Below are 16,794 nucleotides of genomic sequence, written 5' to 3'. Positions count from 1 at the left end.
CTTTCACATGCAAAATAACCCTAACAAAGAGCATATTCCTACACTTAATATTCACAGAATTATTTACCCTCTGTGTTTTGAATTAAGCAGGAGCCATTAATTCCCAGTATATATTACTGTAGCTCCAACTTTTGTTCCACCTTACACAATGAATAGCGCAACATCTTAAATTATTTTTTTATATAGAGTATAATTAATAAAAGAAAGTGCAATAATGGCATTATGAATTGAAGTGACCTCTTTGAGACATTTGATTTCTGTAGGAGTTTAATAAGGAGCAGCAGGATTGTTCACATTAGCCTGTAGATATGTGAGTGAAAGGGGAAGGAGAGTTAAAGGAGAGTGGAGATTCCAGTACTACTGCAGTGCTCATGAATAAATATGAGTAGATATGAATATGCATTAGAACATTAAATCAGCAGGCAATGACGACATTTGGCAATATGTGAGAATGTGTTGTTGTTGTTGTGTGTGTGTGTGCTTGTACCTTGAGTAAAACGGAGCGGGACATTGATGACGAGAAGAACAGAAAGCGCAAAGAAGATGCTAAAAAGTCAAATGGGAAAGGAAAACAAACATTTGGCATGCTCACAGTTCTCCTTCTCAACTGACATGAGACAAATAAGTTATTCAAATGACCATGAACAAAAGTCTTTTAGTTTATACAGTGTTGCATAAAAGCAGCAGGACATACAGAAGCTCTTGCTGCCATCCGTAGTCTCTCACAGAAGCTCTTGCTGCCATCCGTAGTCTCTCCATCTTTCAAATTCTCTCACGTTCCCGGAAAAACAGTCTTTGCCTAAACCTCGTTCACTTGCCAGTGTGTATTGTTCAGCATTTCCCAAGTTTGTGCTGTGTGATTGTGTTTGTTAGTTGTTTGTATCTATCCATAGTGTATTAAGCTGTGTGTTTGTGTTTTACATGTTTATTGACAAGTTTGTTGGAGATATGTTGATGATTAGAGCATCTGTATGGGTGTGTGTGTGTTTTCACAGTCATAAAGAGTTCCACATATACTGCATTGGTCTTAATACGTCTATGTTTATATACTATCTGTTTTAGGATGTGTAAATGTGCACAGTTGTCAGTCTTAAACAGTTCTGTCTGCACCTGAACGTTTGCGAACCACCTGCTCCCCATTGACCTGGTCCACGGCGAGGGTCTCCACCTCCGCCTGTTGCCGAGCTGCGCTTCCACCTGCTGAGGGCGAGCGGTGGATCCGGTGCGCCACTCCTATATGCGCGTTAGCGCGGGGATGGGGTCCCTCCCGTGCTGGACTATTCCTAGGGCTCGGAGGCACAGGGATGTGGGCGGGGCTTGAAGGTGCAGGGGGTGTGGTTGAAGACGCGATGGGCGGGATTACAGAGGGGCGTTCCCGCAGCACTGGTTGAGACTCTGCGGGGGCCGCTGGCTCTCTGGCTTGCAGGAATGGCGTAGGATCTGGCATGGCATCTACCGATTCTCTCAGTACCACCCTTCGGCCGTCTACGGCGCCCATCCGGTACAGCTCTGTGTATTCAGAGTGCAGCGGCTGCGAAAGGCTTTTGCGCATGCGTCTGCGAGGAGTCTCGGGTTGCCGGATGTCCTTGTCGTTTCCCGACGCTGCGGGAGCAGTAGGAGGGGTGGGTTTGAAAGAGCCGACGGGACTGACGGAGGGGCTTATACCTGCTGTGCCGCCGGCGAGAAGGCGTTTTTTGGTAGCGTGGAGCTGGGAGGTGAGGTAGGCGATGGTGCTTGCTCTCTGCTCCAGCTCTCCAGACAGCACAGCCAACTTATGGCTCTTCAACTTCAGCTCATCCAGGTACTTCTTCTCTCGCTCACGGATGGTGTTCTCCAATACTGAGATCATGGCGTTCTTCTGCTCCAGATCCCGCAGGAGCTCCGTGTTCTCCTGCTCTTTAGCCTTCAGCTGAGCCTCCAGCTCCTCACAGCGCTGGTGCAGCTCTCTGCAGCGAGCCTCACCATCATCTGAGAGAGAAAAAGATGTTATATGCAAACATTTAAAGGGATGCTGTACACATATATATATGCTTAATCCAAGGCTCTTCGTCTACAGTCCTGGATGGCCAGTGTCCTTCTAAGTTAAGCTCTAAACCTAACTCAGGGGCGGCGTTTAAGTACAGCAGAGTATAGCAGTTGCCATACCCTGTATTGAGACAAAACAGAGGAAATAAACTCGCTTGAGTTGGCCTTTGGCAGCAATTGCAGCTTTGAAAAGCAAATTTAGCCTAACACCGTGTTCTAACCAGATGCGATGCGGTAAGATTTCCAGCGGCAAGCAATTTATCTATCCAAACCAGACTTGACTTGAGACAAGAAAAAAATCACAGCCAATCAGATGAGCGTGTGGGCGGAGCCTCTCTGCAAGCACACTAAACTCGCAACGAAATGTATAAGTACATTATCAAATTCCTAAGATCTGATGTAAATTAGCCTATCCATTGGTGCTTTCAGTAGGCCTATAAAAGGTCACGAAAAATTATATATTCAAACTCGCATTAAATTCTTTTTACATGAAATGAAGCACATTTCAGCACCTGAGATTATCATGGTCATACTTTGTAAGTTGTTCCAGCCACAACGCAGCAGAAACAGAAACTATTCATAAAACAGAATCGCTGCATCTCTTCTGAGCATGTCCATGGACTGATTTTTGTGTGCAGTTTCATCCCCTCGGAATTATAAGGTTCTATCTGACATTTTTGTCAAAATTAAGTTATTCACATACTCTTATTCTGTGACAAATTATTTACATTATGTGATGTTTTTATTATGGCTTGTACATTTTGGGACGTTTTCTTTAGAAAACAAAAAGGTTCTAACTACAAAGTCGAATGGAATGCAAAAATTTTGAAGCACAATATCTCAAAACTGCTCAGAATGCAGATAGAACCTTATAATTCCAAGGGGATGTTTTGTTTAGATATAACATGATTACTTGGGAATGTTGTTGTTGTATGGCCAGAAGGAATCATGCCATACCCTAGGATTTTTGAAAGGGTGCCACTGCCCTAACCAAACACAAGCAAACAAGCCAATCAAGGTGTTTAAATTTACCTGAAAATCATAGGTAGATGAGTTGAATTGGGACTAGTCTCCAGGACTGGAGTTGAAGAACAATAATCCATTCCAAACCCAAATGAGCTGCCTATGCATCTCCTAAGATACCTCCTTTTAGTAAAATTACATATATCATTCTAATTCCAGAAAGCATTGCAAACTAAGCTCAGTGAAAAAATAAATCCAAAATGGTGGAGAATGTGGGCAAGATCACAAATAATGTATTTCATTCACTACTGAAAAGAAGCGACAGTTTCAGTATATATATATATATATATATATATATATATATATATATATATATATATAAAGATTATTCAATCAAATGTTTGTGTGCTGTGTATTGTTATGCTTACTAAAGTATATTGCTTAGTAGGGGTGGTTAAAAAAATCGATTATTGATTAATCGCGAGTATGTTATGGACGAGTATGAATCGATTATTAAATTTTCAAAAATCAATTTTTTATTTATTTATTTATTTGTTTATTTTTTTGCATTATTTTATTTTGTAAAAAATGTTATACCGGGAGTTGAACGTCACGAACGCGCCCAGTTCCAGTTAGCAAGCGCGTGTAACGGCAGCCAGAGCAGGTGTGTAAAATGGAAGAACCAGGAACGAGCAACCAACCGATCCACCCAGCCAGGGGCGGACTGGCCATCTGTGTGATCTGGAGAATCACAGAACGGCCGGTACTCCAGGACGGCCGGCGGGCCGGCCCACCACCCACCGCCACGCACGCAGTCATCATCTGTTTTTTTCCCCCACTAATCTGTTTCACACTCCAGTACTGTAGGGGGCAGCAATGCACCTTTAAGTTGGATGCCAGCTGCACTGGCCGTGGCCGGCAAGTAAGCAGCAAAGACGTTAGATCAGTGGTCTCAAACTGCCGGCCCGCAACTGATCTCAAAAATAAAACATAATCCGGCCCGCTAAATTATTCTTATTCTTATTCTCTAGTTGCTACCTGTCTGATATGCAAAGAAAAAGTCGCCGTTCTAAGGGGCATTCACATATCGCGTCCGCGCCGCATTCTCCTTTCCAATGCGCTTTCGCTCCAGTGGCGTCTGTCGTTGCTATGCAACCATGAGCCGCGCTCTCAATCGCTTCTATTATGAGCGCGCCTGCCTAAATTACAGTAAAAGCACTCGACTTTAAGTCACAAGCGCCGATTTAAACCACCGAAACTTTTTCTTTACCTTGACATGTTTCGACTGCAACCTGCAGTCTTCCTCCACCTGAACACATTGTCTTTCTAGAAGAAAATTGTCCAATTTCTACAGTATGTTGGTTCTGATCTACTTCCTAAAGGAAATAAGCCTTTCATTTATTTGTTATTGTTTAGTTCAACTTGATGAGTCACAACACAATGTGATGTATTCATTTCTGTGTTCTACAGAACATAAGCTACATACAAATAATTCTGAAGTTATAACTACAAGACACAGAAAGTGCTTTGAGTTGTTGTTACTCAATGAAAGAGTTAAGTAATTCAGTAGCTGACTTTTTTTTTAATACTGCAATCACTTTGTAGTGTATTTTCGTTTACTGTTGTGAAATGGAAAATCAATAATCGCTAATCGAGAATCGTTAATAATCGAAAATCGACTGTAATCGAATCGGGACTTCAATAATCGTAATCAAATCGAATCGGGAAATCAGACAGATTAACCACCCCTATTGCTTAGTAACATGATAACGTTAAACTTAATTTCAAATCAAATGCTGAGTCTCTAGTCTCCACTGCTATTTGTGTGACACATTAGTGTTTAGCTATATAGATTGTTTTTAAAGTGATCATGTGAGGTTCTGTGATGATTATTATGCCCCCTTAGAAGGCAGAGAAGCAGTTCACTATGTTTTGGAATAAAGCTGTTAAAAAAATACAAAGTCTGAAATAATGTTCAAATAAAGATATTTCTGCAAACTGAAAAAACAAAACAAAACAAAAACATTTAGCCAATAGAGGGCAGCAGCAAACTGTACATCAGATATCAATAAACAAATTACCTCTCAGAAACTAATGGCTAAGAAACATCAAACCCTTTTCCTATACAGGAACAAGAACTCTCTCCCAGCACTCCCTTAAGATCTGATGTTAAGCTTTTGACAAACAGCATTTGTTGTATTATGAGAACAGCTCATTTAGCTTAGCTCAGCACAGATATTATCGATTTCTCCATAAATTTAGCTGGACACAATGAAAATTGCACAGATAATTCTGAGGCATCTTTTTGAACATTACAGTATTTTATCCATTTGGAATCAGTGGAACATTGTCATTTAAAAAAAAAAAAAAAAACATTTGTTAAGTTAAATACCATGTTAAAGACATATTTAGTAGCTAAATAGGGTAGGTCTGAGATTGATCACCTCAGAGAGAGAGTCCACACACTCAAGGGGAGGGGGAGTGAAAGGCAGACACAGACAGAGATCTTATCTCCCATTACACTGCTAATGGATATGAAGGTTGAGGGAATAGCATTGTCCTGCTTTACCGACCTTCAGTTTTGCAACAGTCTAAACAATTGCACACAGGGGAGGATTTCTCTCTCATGTATGCTGTTGCTTTCTCTCAATTTAAATTTAGTATGCTTTATTGGCATGAAAAAACTAAACATTTTTAAGTGCCAAAATAAAATAAAATACATTTATAAAATCAGGTCAAAATTTATTAAATTAATCAGAAAAAGAAGTGAAACAATAGTAAAATAAAATAAAACAATAAAATTAAATAAAATACATTTTAAAATAATTTCATAGAAAAACTTTGCATTTAGTGCATGTCAGATTCTCATATTAAAGTCATCCGGAATACTTGACCAGAATTAATGAGGGTCTCAGTTCCATGTGATCTATCTAATAGTTACTAAACTAGACATGCAGAATGAGCTCATTTCGTAGACTGACTCACTCTCTTTCTCTCACTTTCCCTGACCGCTTCATTACCACAAGCAATAGCCAGAGCAGATAATGAGGTCACACACAAACCCAGTTGGACAACCATAATATATCCACCATGAAACACTCCAGCACAGACATCTGAGGTCAAAGCGATAGCTTCAATATGAGAGAGTGCTTACATGTGGAACTTAAAGAAGTGTACTTGATTCTTAACAATGCTAATGTCACATGTGTCACGGAAGGGCAGGTTTCCTCAAATCCATTGCAGAGTTTAATTCCAACCCTAATCAAACACACCTAAACAAGCTAGTCAAGGGCTGCATCCGAAAACTTAAAAATTCTGCCTCTGGAGGACGCGTTCCAAGGTAGGAATATATCATCAAGGCAATGTCCAAATCCAAAGTTAGCCTCACTTCCTGTCTCATGAGATGCCATAGATGTATCCTTCGCTGCCTTTGATATCCCACAATCCTGTGTTTTCCATTCTGTGACAATTGAGCTAAAATATAAAGATGGCTTTGGAAAGTTACGGTTGGTGGTCAATTAAATATATATTAAATATATATATATATATATATATATATATATATATATATATATAAAACAAGTCAGCTGCCTAGGATGCAGTCAAGGTCTTCAAAGTTACTAGGAAATTGCAGGTAAGTGAGTTTGATCATGGTTTTACCTAAACTCTGCAGGACAGTGACCCTCCAGGACCGGATTTGAGGAACCCTACGGTAGGGAGACAACAGATGTCGCTCTAGTCAACAATCAGCGGTGTAGTTATCTGTTACGGACATGTAGTTTAATGAGAATGAACCATCTGCTGTTACCTCAGTCAAGAGCTGGGTTTAAGTTGGAACACAAATAATCTCAGTTATCATGTGATGGATGGATTAAGAGTGATGCTTGATCTTTAAAGTGAGTGGAATATGTGATCCTCGTTTTTCAAACCCTCTCGTGTCATTTCTGAACGTCATTCCGCATAAAAACCAGTGTTATGATGCATGACAGTGCTGTTGGTTTGAAATATCATGGCTATTGTTAGGAACATGAGCGTGGGGATCTAGTCAGCAGGTTGCAGATGATGCATTAGCCTTTTGCATTAGTGCTGTATTAGCACAGTCATTCATAATCTCATTTCCTGTGCTAGACTCAAAACTGGCTCACATCAGCCACATGCGAGAACACAAACAACAGCCTGTCCAACCATACAGACACTAAATAAATGTGAAACAAATTCATAATAAAGTAATATTACACAGCTCTCTAGAATACTCAGTTTTGATTGGTGCATTGCAGAAATCTAATCTGCAGATTAATCTATTTTATTTTTTTCGTACTTTTTTGCTATTTTCTTAGCAAAAGCTACAAGTACGATACTAAAATAATTTCAATTTAAAAATCTATATCAATATTTCATGTATTTATTTGTTAAGTTGGTGTGTAATAAAGAGGATAATGTACAGTCAGTGTCAGTCATTATCATGTAAAGAATTTGGGAAGACTTGAAGCTCTCAGTGCCATTGCCCGGATACCGCATGTCTGTGGGAACTGCGTTGAGTATTCAGATGCCCAAATGTTTCATCAGTGTGTTTGTGCCGAGTCTGAGAGGCTAACATATATTATACAGGGTAAAATAAAAAGGGAGAGAGAGAGGGAAATGGCAGTCCCTGTGGGCAACAGTGGGTCTGTGTATGTGTGTGCTTGCTGGGTGGGTCGCTGGTTGCCAGGTTACAAGGCACGGCCATGGTGGTATATGTGCGTTGAGGGACACGGTTCTCTTTCTTTGCGGAAAACATAAAAAAGTCTTATTTACAACCTGCTGCAAAGAGGGAGCAAGACGGTGGAAGATAAATAAAGAGACTGCCAGACAAAACAAGAAGCTTAAAAGAAATATGAACAGCCTTTCTGCATGTTTCCACTTGGCCTTCCTTCTCCTGGTTGTATGTCCATCTATTAGGCTGTCTGAGATTTCTATTATCAGGTGAATTTTTGGCACATTAAAGCATCCTAGCAACACCGGACACACACACAAACACCCTTGCCACCACATGTGAGTGTGAATGCAGACACACAAAGTGTGCGTGAGAAATCTTACCGCCTGGATCTGAGCTCCGCATTGTCAGCTCATATGTCAGGTCTGTGAAACAAAAGAGAGGACAGAGGGAGTGGACAGGACGACAAAAGGAGGAGTGTGAGAGAGGGGGGAGAAAGAGAGAGATCAAATGTTAGACTGGCAGCACAGAGCATCACACTACCTTCAATGACAACAGTTGAAGATCACATGACACAAGTCATCACCTGCAACAGGAGGAGATCAAGAGAGTGAGAGCAAAAACAGAGAAACAGCAACAGAAGAGAGAGTCAACCAGGGATAAAAGAACATATGGGAGTCAAAGAACATGAAACTTCAAAATGAATTTTGACTAGGATTTCACGTTGACTGTTTTGATTTGATTTGTTTTGCTTTGCCGTTTTGTTTTGTGCATTAATGGACCACACACAAAAAGGATTTCATGTTGACTTTGTTTTGATTTTATTTATTTTGTTTTGTAGTTTAGCTTTACTTTGCTGTTTATTTTGTTAAACTTTGTGTGCTGTTTTGCTTTGCTGTTTTGTTTTGCATTGCTTTGCTTTGTTTTTTGTTTTTTTTGTTTTTGTTTTTTTTTTAATGCTGGGCAAATGATTAATCATGATTGATCACATCCAAAAAAAAAGATTGTTTACATAATGTGTGTGTGCTGTGTATACTTATTTTGTATATTTAAATACACACATACATGTATATATTTAAGAAATATTTGCATGAATATACTGTACATACTGTATATTTATATAATTTATTTTATATGTGACCCTGGACCACAAAAAACAGTCATAAGGGTCAATTTATAAAGATTTACATAATCTGAAAGCTGAATGAATAAGCTTTCCATTTATTTGTTCGGATAGAACAATATTGGGCCGAGATACAACTATTTGAAAATCTGGAATATGAGGGTGCCAAAAAATCTAAATATTGAGAAAATCGCCTTTAAAGTTGTCCAAATTAAGTTCATAGCAACGCATATCCACTCACAAAAATACATTTTGATATATTTACAGTAGGAAATTTACAAAATATCTTCATGGAACATGATCTTTACTTAATATCCTAATTATTTTAGGCATAAAAGAAAAATCGATAATTTTGACCCATAAAATGTATTGTTTGCTACTGCTACAAATATTCCCGTGCGACTGGTTTTGTGGTCCAGGGTAACATATATATATATATATATATATATATATATATATATATGTGTGTGTGTGTGTGTGTTATTTATATATAAATATAACAAAAATTTCTTAAATATATACATGCATGTGTGTGTATTTATATATACATGATAATTATACACAATACACACACACTTTTTTTTTTTTTTTTTTGCTTTTGCTTTGCTATTTTGTTTTGTGCATTAATGAACCACACACAAAAGGACCAGGATTTAATGTTGACTTTCTTTTGATTTGTCTTGTTTTGTTATTTTTATTTATTTATTTTTATTTTTGTTTGTTAACGAATCGCACACAATAGAACCAGGACTTCATGTTAACTTTAAAAAATGGAGTGTGAAGCAGCATTGGATGAGGATCGAGCCTCTAATATGAGATTAACTGTATTCACCCAGGCCTGAATATTAATCCCTGTGGCACTGTTTTACTCTATTAAGCATGGAGAGGTGACCTCGTATGTGTCTTTAAGAAAGTGCCAGAGACTTAAGTTTTTTTTTGAAGCAGATGTTTAAAACACAACAAAGTGACCGCAAGATGTCAACATCATTAAACTAATAGCAGAGCTGCTTGTCATGCATGCTTTGAAACATTTCATGAGGGCAATTCACATGTGTGGGCGAGTTCAAATCTGGCTCGAGTCACATCCTAATCCCATCCTACCCTCTTCATCCTCTATTTCCAAGTTGTCCTCTGAATAAAAAGTGGCAAAAGTCAAAATAATAAAAAAATAAAATAATACAAAGTGACATAAATGCACTGTAAATAGGAAATAACTTATCTTAATTGCTCAGCAAAACTATTTTACATAAGCAAATAAGAATTTGAGCCATTAAATAAATTAGACACTCCATTTTTAATGATTATAGTGCTTTATTTACTGTAGATAGTTTACAAATGAATAATGTATGTGTATATGAATGCTGTAAGTGGCAGTCACTACATGTTGCTCAGTGTATAGGCATGTGTGTGTACCTGTGCAGTGCTGTTGTAGGCGGCGGATCTCAGCGTGAAGGCCTTTCAGTGTGTTGGCATGGTCTTGTTGCAGGAACAGCAGGTTCTTCTGCGCACTGTGCAGTTGATTCTCCAAGGTCACACTCACCGATGCCATTATGATGATACACGGTCGCACTCACATGTATAAATAAACTCACTCACATGAGCACACACACTAGCCCAGGAGACCTGTAAACACAAGAAAAGAGAATGCTGATCATAATAAAAAAAACAAATATTCAGCTTCATGACAGTTATTACTCAGTTACATAAAGTGATATATGCCAATTAGACATCTAGCTCCTTCTAAAGCCCACCCTACAATGATGAGAATGATATTAAAATTATCAATATTAATAAGTTGATAATTATTTATTATTTATCATGTTATGACCAAGAGATGGCTATTTAAAATATACTATTTTAAATAATAATTAAAATAATATTCAATAAATTAAATTATTATTTTGTATGTAATGTAGATATAATGTAGATATTCATACAGATATTTCATATTAGACATTAGATTTCATGTATATATATATATATATATATATATATATATATATATATATATATATATATATATATATATATATATATATATATTAAATAGCTACATTAAATCTAATATGAAATCTAATATCTAATATGATCTAATTATAAGGAATTGTTAAAAATAAAAAAATGAAATAATATCCGTATATTGTGAACCCCAAATAACTAAAATGCAAAAGAAACAAAATAACATTCTTGCATAAAGCTAAATCTACTGCTTCAACTATATCTCAGCTTTCTGCTACCTCTTTACAGTGAACACACAACAACTCAAGTCAACACAAGTTCCTCAAAGTCTTCTTATTATCTAAAAATAGAATTTCACTGTGGTCTGCAGTCACATTTTTTGCAGTTTAGAGAGTTAAGGCTGTAACAGATACATTCAGATCTGTCAGATACTTTAATAGGGGCATTTTCTGAGTGTCATTCCATTAAAGATATCACTTAGGGCATCTTTAACTAAACCTCTTCATCATCAAGATCTCTACTACTCTGTAAGTCCCAGATTACATAACACAACCTTTAAAATAGTTCAAAATAACACCCCAGTCATGAGGTCTCAATGTCTGTGTGACGGCAAGCTTCTTTAAAACAGCACATGCCAGTGCTGGCTAAAGCTACACTCAGATGAGAGGTTTACACTGAGACAACTGCATGTCTGATGCAATGGAGTGACAGCCATGGTGAGGTCAGGAGACTGTCACACTCATACATATACACAAATACATTACAGCAATCAAATTATGTTTTATTCCGGATATCACAATCCCTTCCCCGAATCATCGTTCCTCTGTCTGAGAGGACAAAGAGCTATATTTAGCTAATGACACCATAATGGTTTGACATTACGTAATGCCTTTCAGAGAAGTGAGGGAGAGTCTGTAGTCAGATATGTGGGAGTATTGATTTAAGGGGGTGAATGCTGGTTTCCACAGACCCTGAACTGCTCAGGGATCATCTCCCGTCCAGAAGAGCCCTTAAAGAGGTCATATCATACATATTTCATCATTTTATTTTTTTCCCTTGAAGTTTTCTGATCCACTTAAAATGTAAGTAGGGCTGGGTGGTATTGAATTTATGGTATATAGCAAAAATGTGCTGCTGATTAAAATTAAGCAATATCATGCTTCTTATCTGGACATTATTCTTTTGTTAATGGTTGTGTTATTTGATTAGTTTTGTTATCCTTTCTTGTCTCATGACTATGGAAGTGTTAAGACAAAGATGCTTTAATAGAGTCATTTAAACTTGAGTTGTAAAAACAGTGCTAAAGTTTGTACAGTAAGTTTGATTGTGTCAACCATATATGGCATTTTTAAAATATTAAAATATAAAATTATAAATATAAACATTTTCACTTAAAGGTGCAATATGTAAGAATTTTTCATTGAAATATCCAAAAACCACTAGGCCAGTGTTATATATTTTGTTCACTTACAATATCCCAAATGTTTCCAACTATTTGTAAATCGTGAGAAAATTGCAATTACAGGAGTCGCCTGTCAATTGCGTCATATCAGCATTACCCTCAGTTTCCGGTTTTATTTTGTAGAAACCATGGAAACACATGTATCTAATACCTCGTTTCCACTGAGCAGTACGGTAAGGTTTGGTACGGTACGGTACGCAATGTTTGCCATTTCCATTGTCAAAAGTTGTGAATGGTACCCTAATTCCGAACCGTACCGTACCACTTTTTTGGGACCCTTTCGTTGGGGTACCAAGCACAACAGTACCGTACCAAAAGGGTGGAGCTACACTCTGCAGAACGTTGATTGGTTGACAGAGACTCGTCACTTGCGCGTGCTACAAGGGGAATGACAACAAAAGAGGTGCCACACAAACGTGCTCCAGGCAACGCGTGCACTGATTATCTTCACTTCATGTAGGTTATATAACAAAACAAAATATAAAACACAACCCTGCCTCATTTCGTTTTCATTTAAAAAATATGAAACCTATTAATGTGTGGTTCAGGCAATATGTGCTTATGTACTCTGATTATCTTCACTCTATGTAGCCTATAATAAAATAAGACAAAACAACCTTCTCTTTTTGTTAAAAGTCAGTTTTAATTATCAATAATAACCATTATAAAAGTATAGGTATAAAATATGACAAGCTGTACAATAAGAAATAAAGACAAGCAAACAATTCAGTCAAACGTACAGCGCACTCCAACGGTAAAGTTAAATAAATATATAAAGTTATAAAACTTAGCTTTGCCCTCAGCAAAAACAATTTGCCCGGGAACAAATTATAAATTCATGAGACCAAAGATTGCCCTTTATACACAAGATGAATGATATATTGTTTTTAACCACTACAGAGACATCTGAGCCAGCGGCGAATGTCAGAAGGACTAGCCGAGGTACAGCTGCTCTCGGCTGGGTACATGAGCACCGAGCGCCCGGTAATCGCCTGGATCTCACAACTTTCAAATAGGCGCTATCTTTATAAATGAACCACAGATTTGAGGTTTAAACAACTACATTCTCGCCTGAAAATTTTTAAAACTACATTTCATGACCATAAAATAGAATTTAAATTATGCGGGTTTTCTCCTCCGCTTGCTGGTAGGTGCCGCTGCATAGACGTCTGAACTTTGCGTACTTGGTATTCTGAAAAGCCGAATGTTGGTGTGCAGCAAGCAAAGCTCGTCTTCTTCTTGTGACAGACAGCCTCAAGCCGAGAAGCAAGAACAAGATCTGCTGTATGTCCTCCATTGTTGTTTACTATGTCACTTTCTTCTTCGCGCGAGAATGATGTCGATCACTGTTTTCCGGCTACACCACACCTATCAAGTAAGGGTACTGTTGGCAGTGGAAACGCAAGCCTGATCAAGGTGTACCGTTCCAAACCGTACCGAACTGTACTGAACTGTACCGTACTGCTCAGTGGAAACGAGGCATAATATGATAAACAGTTACCTCATACTCATGAGCGGAAAAGCGGAGGCGTTGCCGGCGACTGCGGCATAATAAAAGTTCCGCTGCTCACGACGTGTGTTGATCAATCGCTCCAGCTCCTCGTTCAGCTCCCACAACACTCGGTCCTGCTCTGCTTCATACTACAGTAACGTTAATAATCGCATCCATGAACATGATTTCTTCCCAAGTCCTATCACGATTATTTCCACCGGCTGTGATGTGAAGACCACATGTCCCAAGATTCCACGCTCAAACTTGGCTTCATCAAGCTACACCTTTGTTTTGAATAGGCCTCTAGCGACCTCTAGCGGACAGAAAATTCTACATATTGCACCTTTAACACTACTGCTCAAATGTTTAAGGTCAATAAGATTTATTTTTGTTTTGAAAATCAGCAAAAGTGACAGTAAAGACATTTGTAATGTCACAAAAATTTCTAAATAAATGTAGCCTGGATGCCAGCCGAACTTAGCCCGGCCCACAACATTTTGAGATCGGGGAGTTCGGTCTGGACTCGATCTGTAGAGGAGTAATTATGCCCGAACAGAAACTGTTCGGACCAATCACATTTGTCAGGGCGATGATTGACAGATTATCACCAGAAACGTAATCAGCCACGTCATCAATGTCATCGATTACTCTGTAGCTCTGATTGGATGTAGGTCTATCCAATTGAGGTCTTTCCTGGATCGGTTGAAATGCGCCCCCATAATCAAAGCCCAATGGAGCAGTATCAGACTCATATTCGAACTAGAATTGAGTATGATCACGTCAGGCTAAAATAAATGCTGTTCTTTTTCACTTTATATTCTTTGAAGAATCCTAAAAAAAAAATGTAACCGTTTTCACAAAAATATTAAACAACACAACTGTTTTCAACACTGATAATAATAGGGCTGGGCGATATATCGAATGCTTTTGTCACGCGCATTTCGTCAGTAAAGCCGGTTCCCTGATTACCGCTAAATCGCCATCACCTGCTTTCAAATGGAGCGGCATTTAATACACAGAGCCGTAGTTCACCGACAAACCACGCAATATCGCGTTCATTATCGAAGGCGATACATCTGCGATATGAACGCGATATTGTGTGGCTTATCAGTGAACTACGGCTCAGTCTATTAAATGCCGCTCCATTTGAAAGCAGGTGATGGCGATTTAGCGGTAAACAGGGAACCGGCTTTACTGACGAAATGCGCGTGACAAAAGCATTCGATACATCGCTCAGCCCTAGATAATAATAATATTTTTTTTTTGGGCTCTAATTCAACCTATTAGAATGTTTTCTAAAGGATTATGTTTTAAAATTACATTTTAAAAACAATTTTAAAATGTAATATTTCACAATATTACTATTTTTTTATATTTTTATCAAATAAAAATACAACACAATGCTTGGTGATTTTTTAATTATTTAAAAAAAAATTATATAGATAAATTCTAGTCATATCTAAAATGTAACTTTGTAATGTTGTTGTGTTTCTTAGTTTAAATAAAAATAAAACTTAGAAGGAAGTTTTGCATTCTGAAAGTTACTCTATGATTACAGTACATCAAACTCTTGTCTCTTATTACAAAAACCAAATAAACGTCAATTTTTCATATGACATGACCCTTTTAAAAACACTAATGTGTTATATTCCAATTTGTATTTCCTAAATTAAACTCACTTGTGGGCTAATTTTTTAATCTAACACTATGTTTAATTTTTTTCTTGCTTCAGCCAGAAGATAAAAAGTGTCCCATTCATGATTTCTTAAGTAACCCTTTTAGTAAAAGGGTGCTCATAAAGCCCTGTGTAATATGAATTATTAACAGAGATCTTACTGCCTCCATTGTTTTTTGGCAGAATCTCTCCTCTGGGTGCATTTCCTTCTATCATGATAATGCAACAGAATAAAACTGATAAATCCACCCTGTCAGAGAGACAAAGGCAAGAGGAGAAACACAAAAATAAGAGAAAGCTCCTTGGGTATAATGAGGGTCCGCATTGCTAATCATACTTCACAGTCATTCTGTTATTTGACGAAAATAAGCTACCTGCTCTCATGGGTAAAAACGTGACTACAAAATGTGAAAAATGTTACTGCGGGAACAAACTGCTGTCGTTTCCAAGTGAAATGAGCACTAGTAGCATAGAAGTGCTACTACTTTAACTCCCATGATAACACAAACAAGATTAGAGCGAAAGATTATTAGTTAATAACAACTTGAATTGCAAAGTTTGAATTACATTTAAATCTAGGATTATGGTCAGGATTAGGGTTAGGACAAAATGCATTCAGATTTAAATACTATTCAGACTTTTAGTCTTTATAGGAGAAAATTAAAATCACTTTCAGCGCCACACAGTGGACATTTCATCTGGACAGTGCAGCAATTTATACATGCAATTATTTCAGGTTTACAACAACATCTGCATGGTCATATTTTTCTCATGAGATCTAGTTGAACAAGAGAAAAAGGAGCAGCCAAAAATGGTAGTGTGGTTGATCAGAAGACAGAAGCAGATGCCTTAAACACACTCTCACTCTGACAGACTAACCACAGCCCTCCACCAGACAGACACAACAAAAGGAAGACTGGAATCACTCTAAAGACTGAAAGGGAAAACAAAAACACTGCGGGTTTCCGGGGGGAAAAAAACATGCATATATTTGAAAATGGACGGTATGACTAAAAAGAGGGTAAGATGATGTTAGGAGTTAGACTGCTAGTCAGTGGAACTCATGAAAAGCCTATGAGCATGAATGAGTAATGGCAGGCTGAGGGTGCGGCAAAGAGAAGACTTTAGTAGACTCTGCCCCGCTCTTTTATTAATTCACTTGCTGTCTTTCCTCCTGTGTCCTCTCTTTTTCTTGCATCTCGATTTCTCCTCATTCATGTATCACACCATAAACCTGCTAATGTGAAGATTTACAGAAACAAAGAAATGCAAGAAAAGAACATTCATAATTAAAAAAACAACAACACTTGCTTTCAATTTATGAGTGAGAATTGAATGAGTGAACCTGAAATGAGTTGCAGCACCACACAAGAAGCTGAATTAGTATTAGAGGAATCTACAG

At 37.8% G+C, this 16,794-nt stretch overlaps 1 protein-coding gene across 3 annotated transcripts in view; it reads right to left on the bottom strand.

Annotated features, from left to right (window-relative positions):
• Nucleotides 1-269: 269 nt before the first annotated feature.
• Nucleotides 270-16,794, bottom strand: part of ccdc92 (coiled-coil domain containing 92) — a 28,244-nt gene continuing 11,719 nt past the window's right edge. For 2 of the 3 annotated variants that reach the window (XM_067393937.1, XM_067393938.1), the window contains exons 2-4: nucleotides 10,218-10,427; nucleotides 8,065-8,106; nucleotides 270-1,968 (exon numbers count right to left, since the gene is read on the bottom strand). In XM_067393937.1, the coding sequence (XP_067250038.1) occupies nucleotides 1,091-1,968; nucleotides 8,065-8,106; nucleotides 10,218-10,353 (1,056 nt within the window). In that variant the 5' untranslated portion in view covers nucleotides 10,354-10,427 and the 3' untranslated portion in view covers nucleotides 270-1,090. Of the gene's footprint in view, nucleotides 1,969-8,064; nucleotides 8,107-8,224; nucleotides 8,348-10,217; nucleotides 10,428-16,794 lie in introns of those variants that run through there. The other variant, XM_067393939.1, reaches the window with a different exon arrangement.

The sequence above is a fragment of the Chanodichthys erythropterus genome, chromosome 9, assembly GCF_024489055.1.
Source record: "Chanodichthys erythropterus isolate Z2021 chromosome 9, ASM2448905v1, whole genome shotgun sequence".
In the NCBI taxonomy this organism is placed as follows: domain Eukaryota; kingdom Metazoa; phylum Chordata; class Actinopteri; order Cypriniformes; family Xenocyprididae; genus Chanodichthys; species Chanodichthys erythropterus.
Note: the sequence above shows the minus strand (reverse complement) of the source record. Positions and strands in the feature narration are given on the sequence as shown.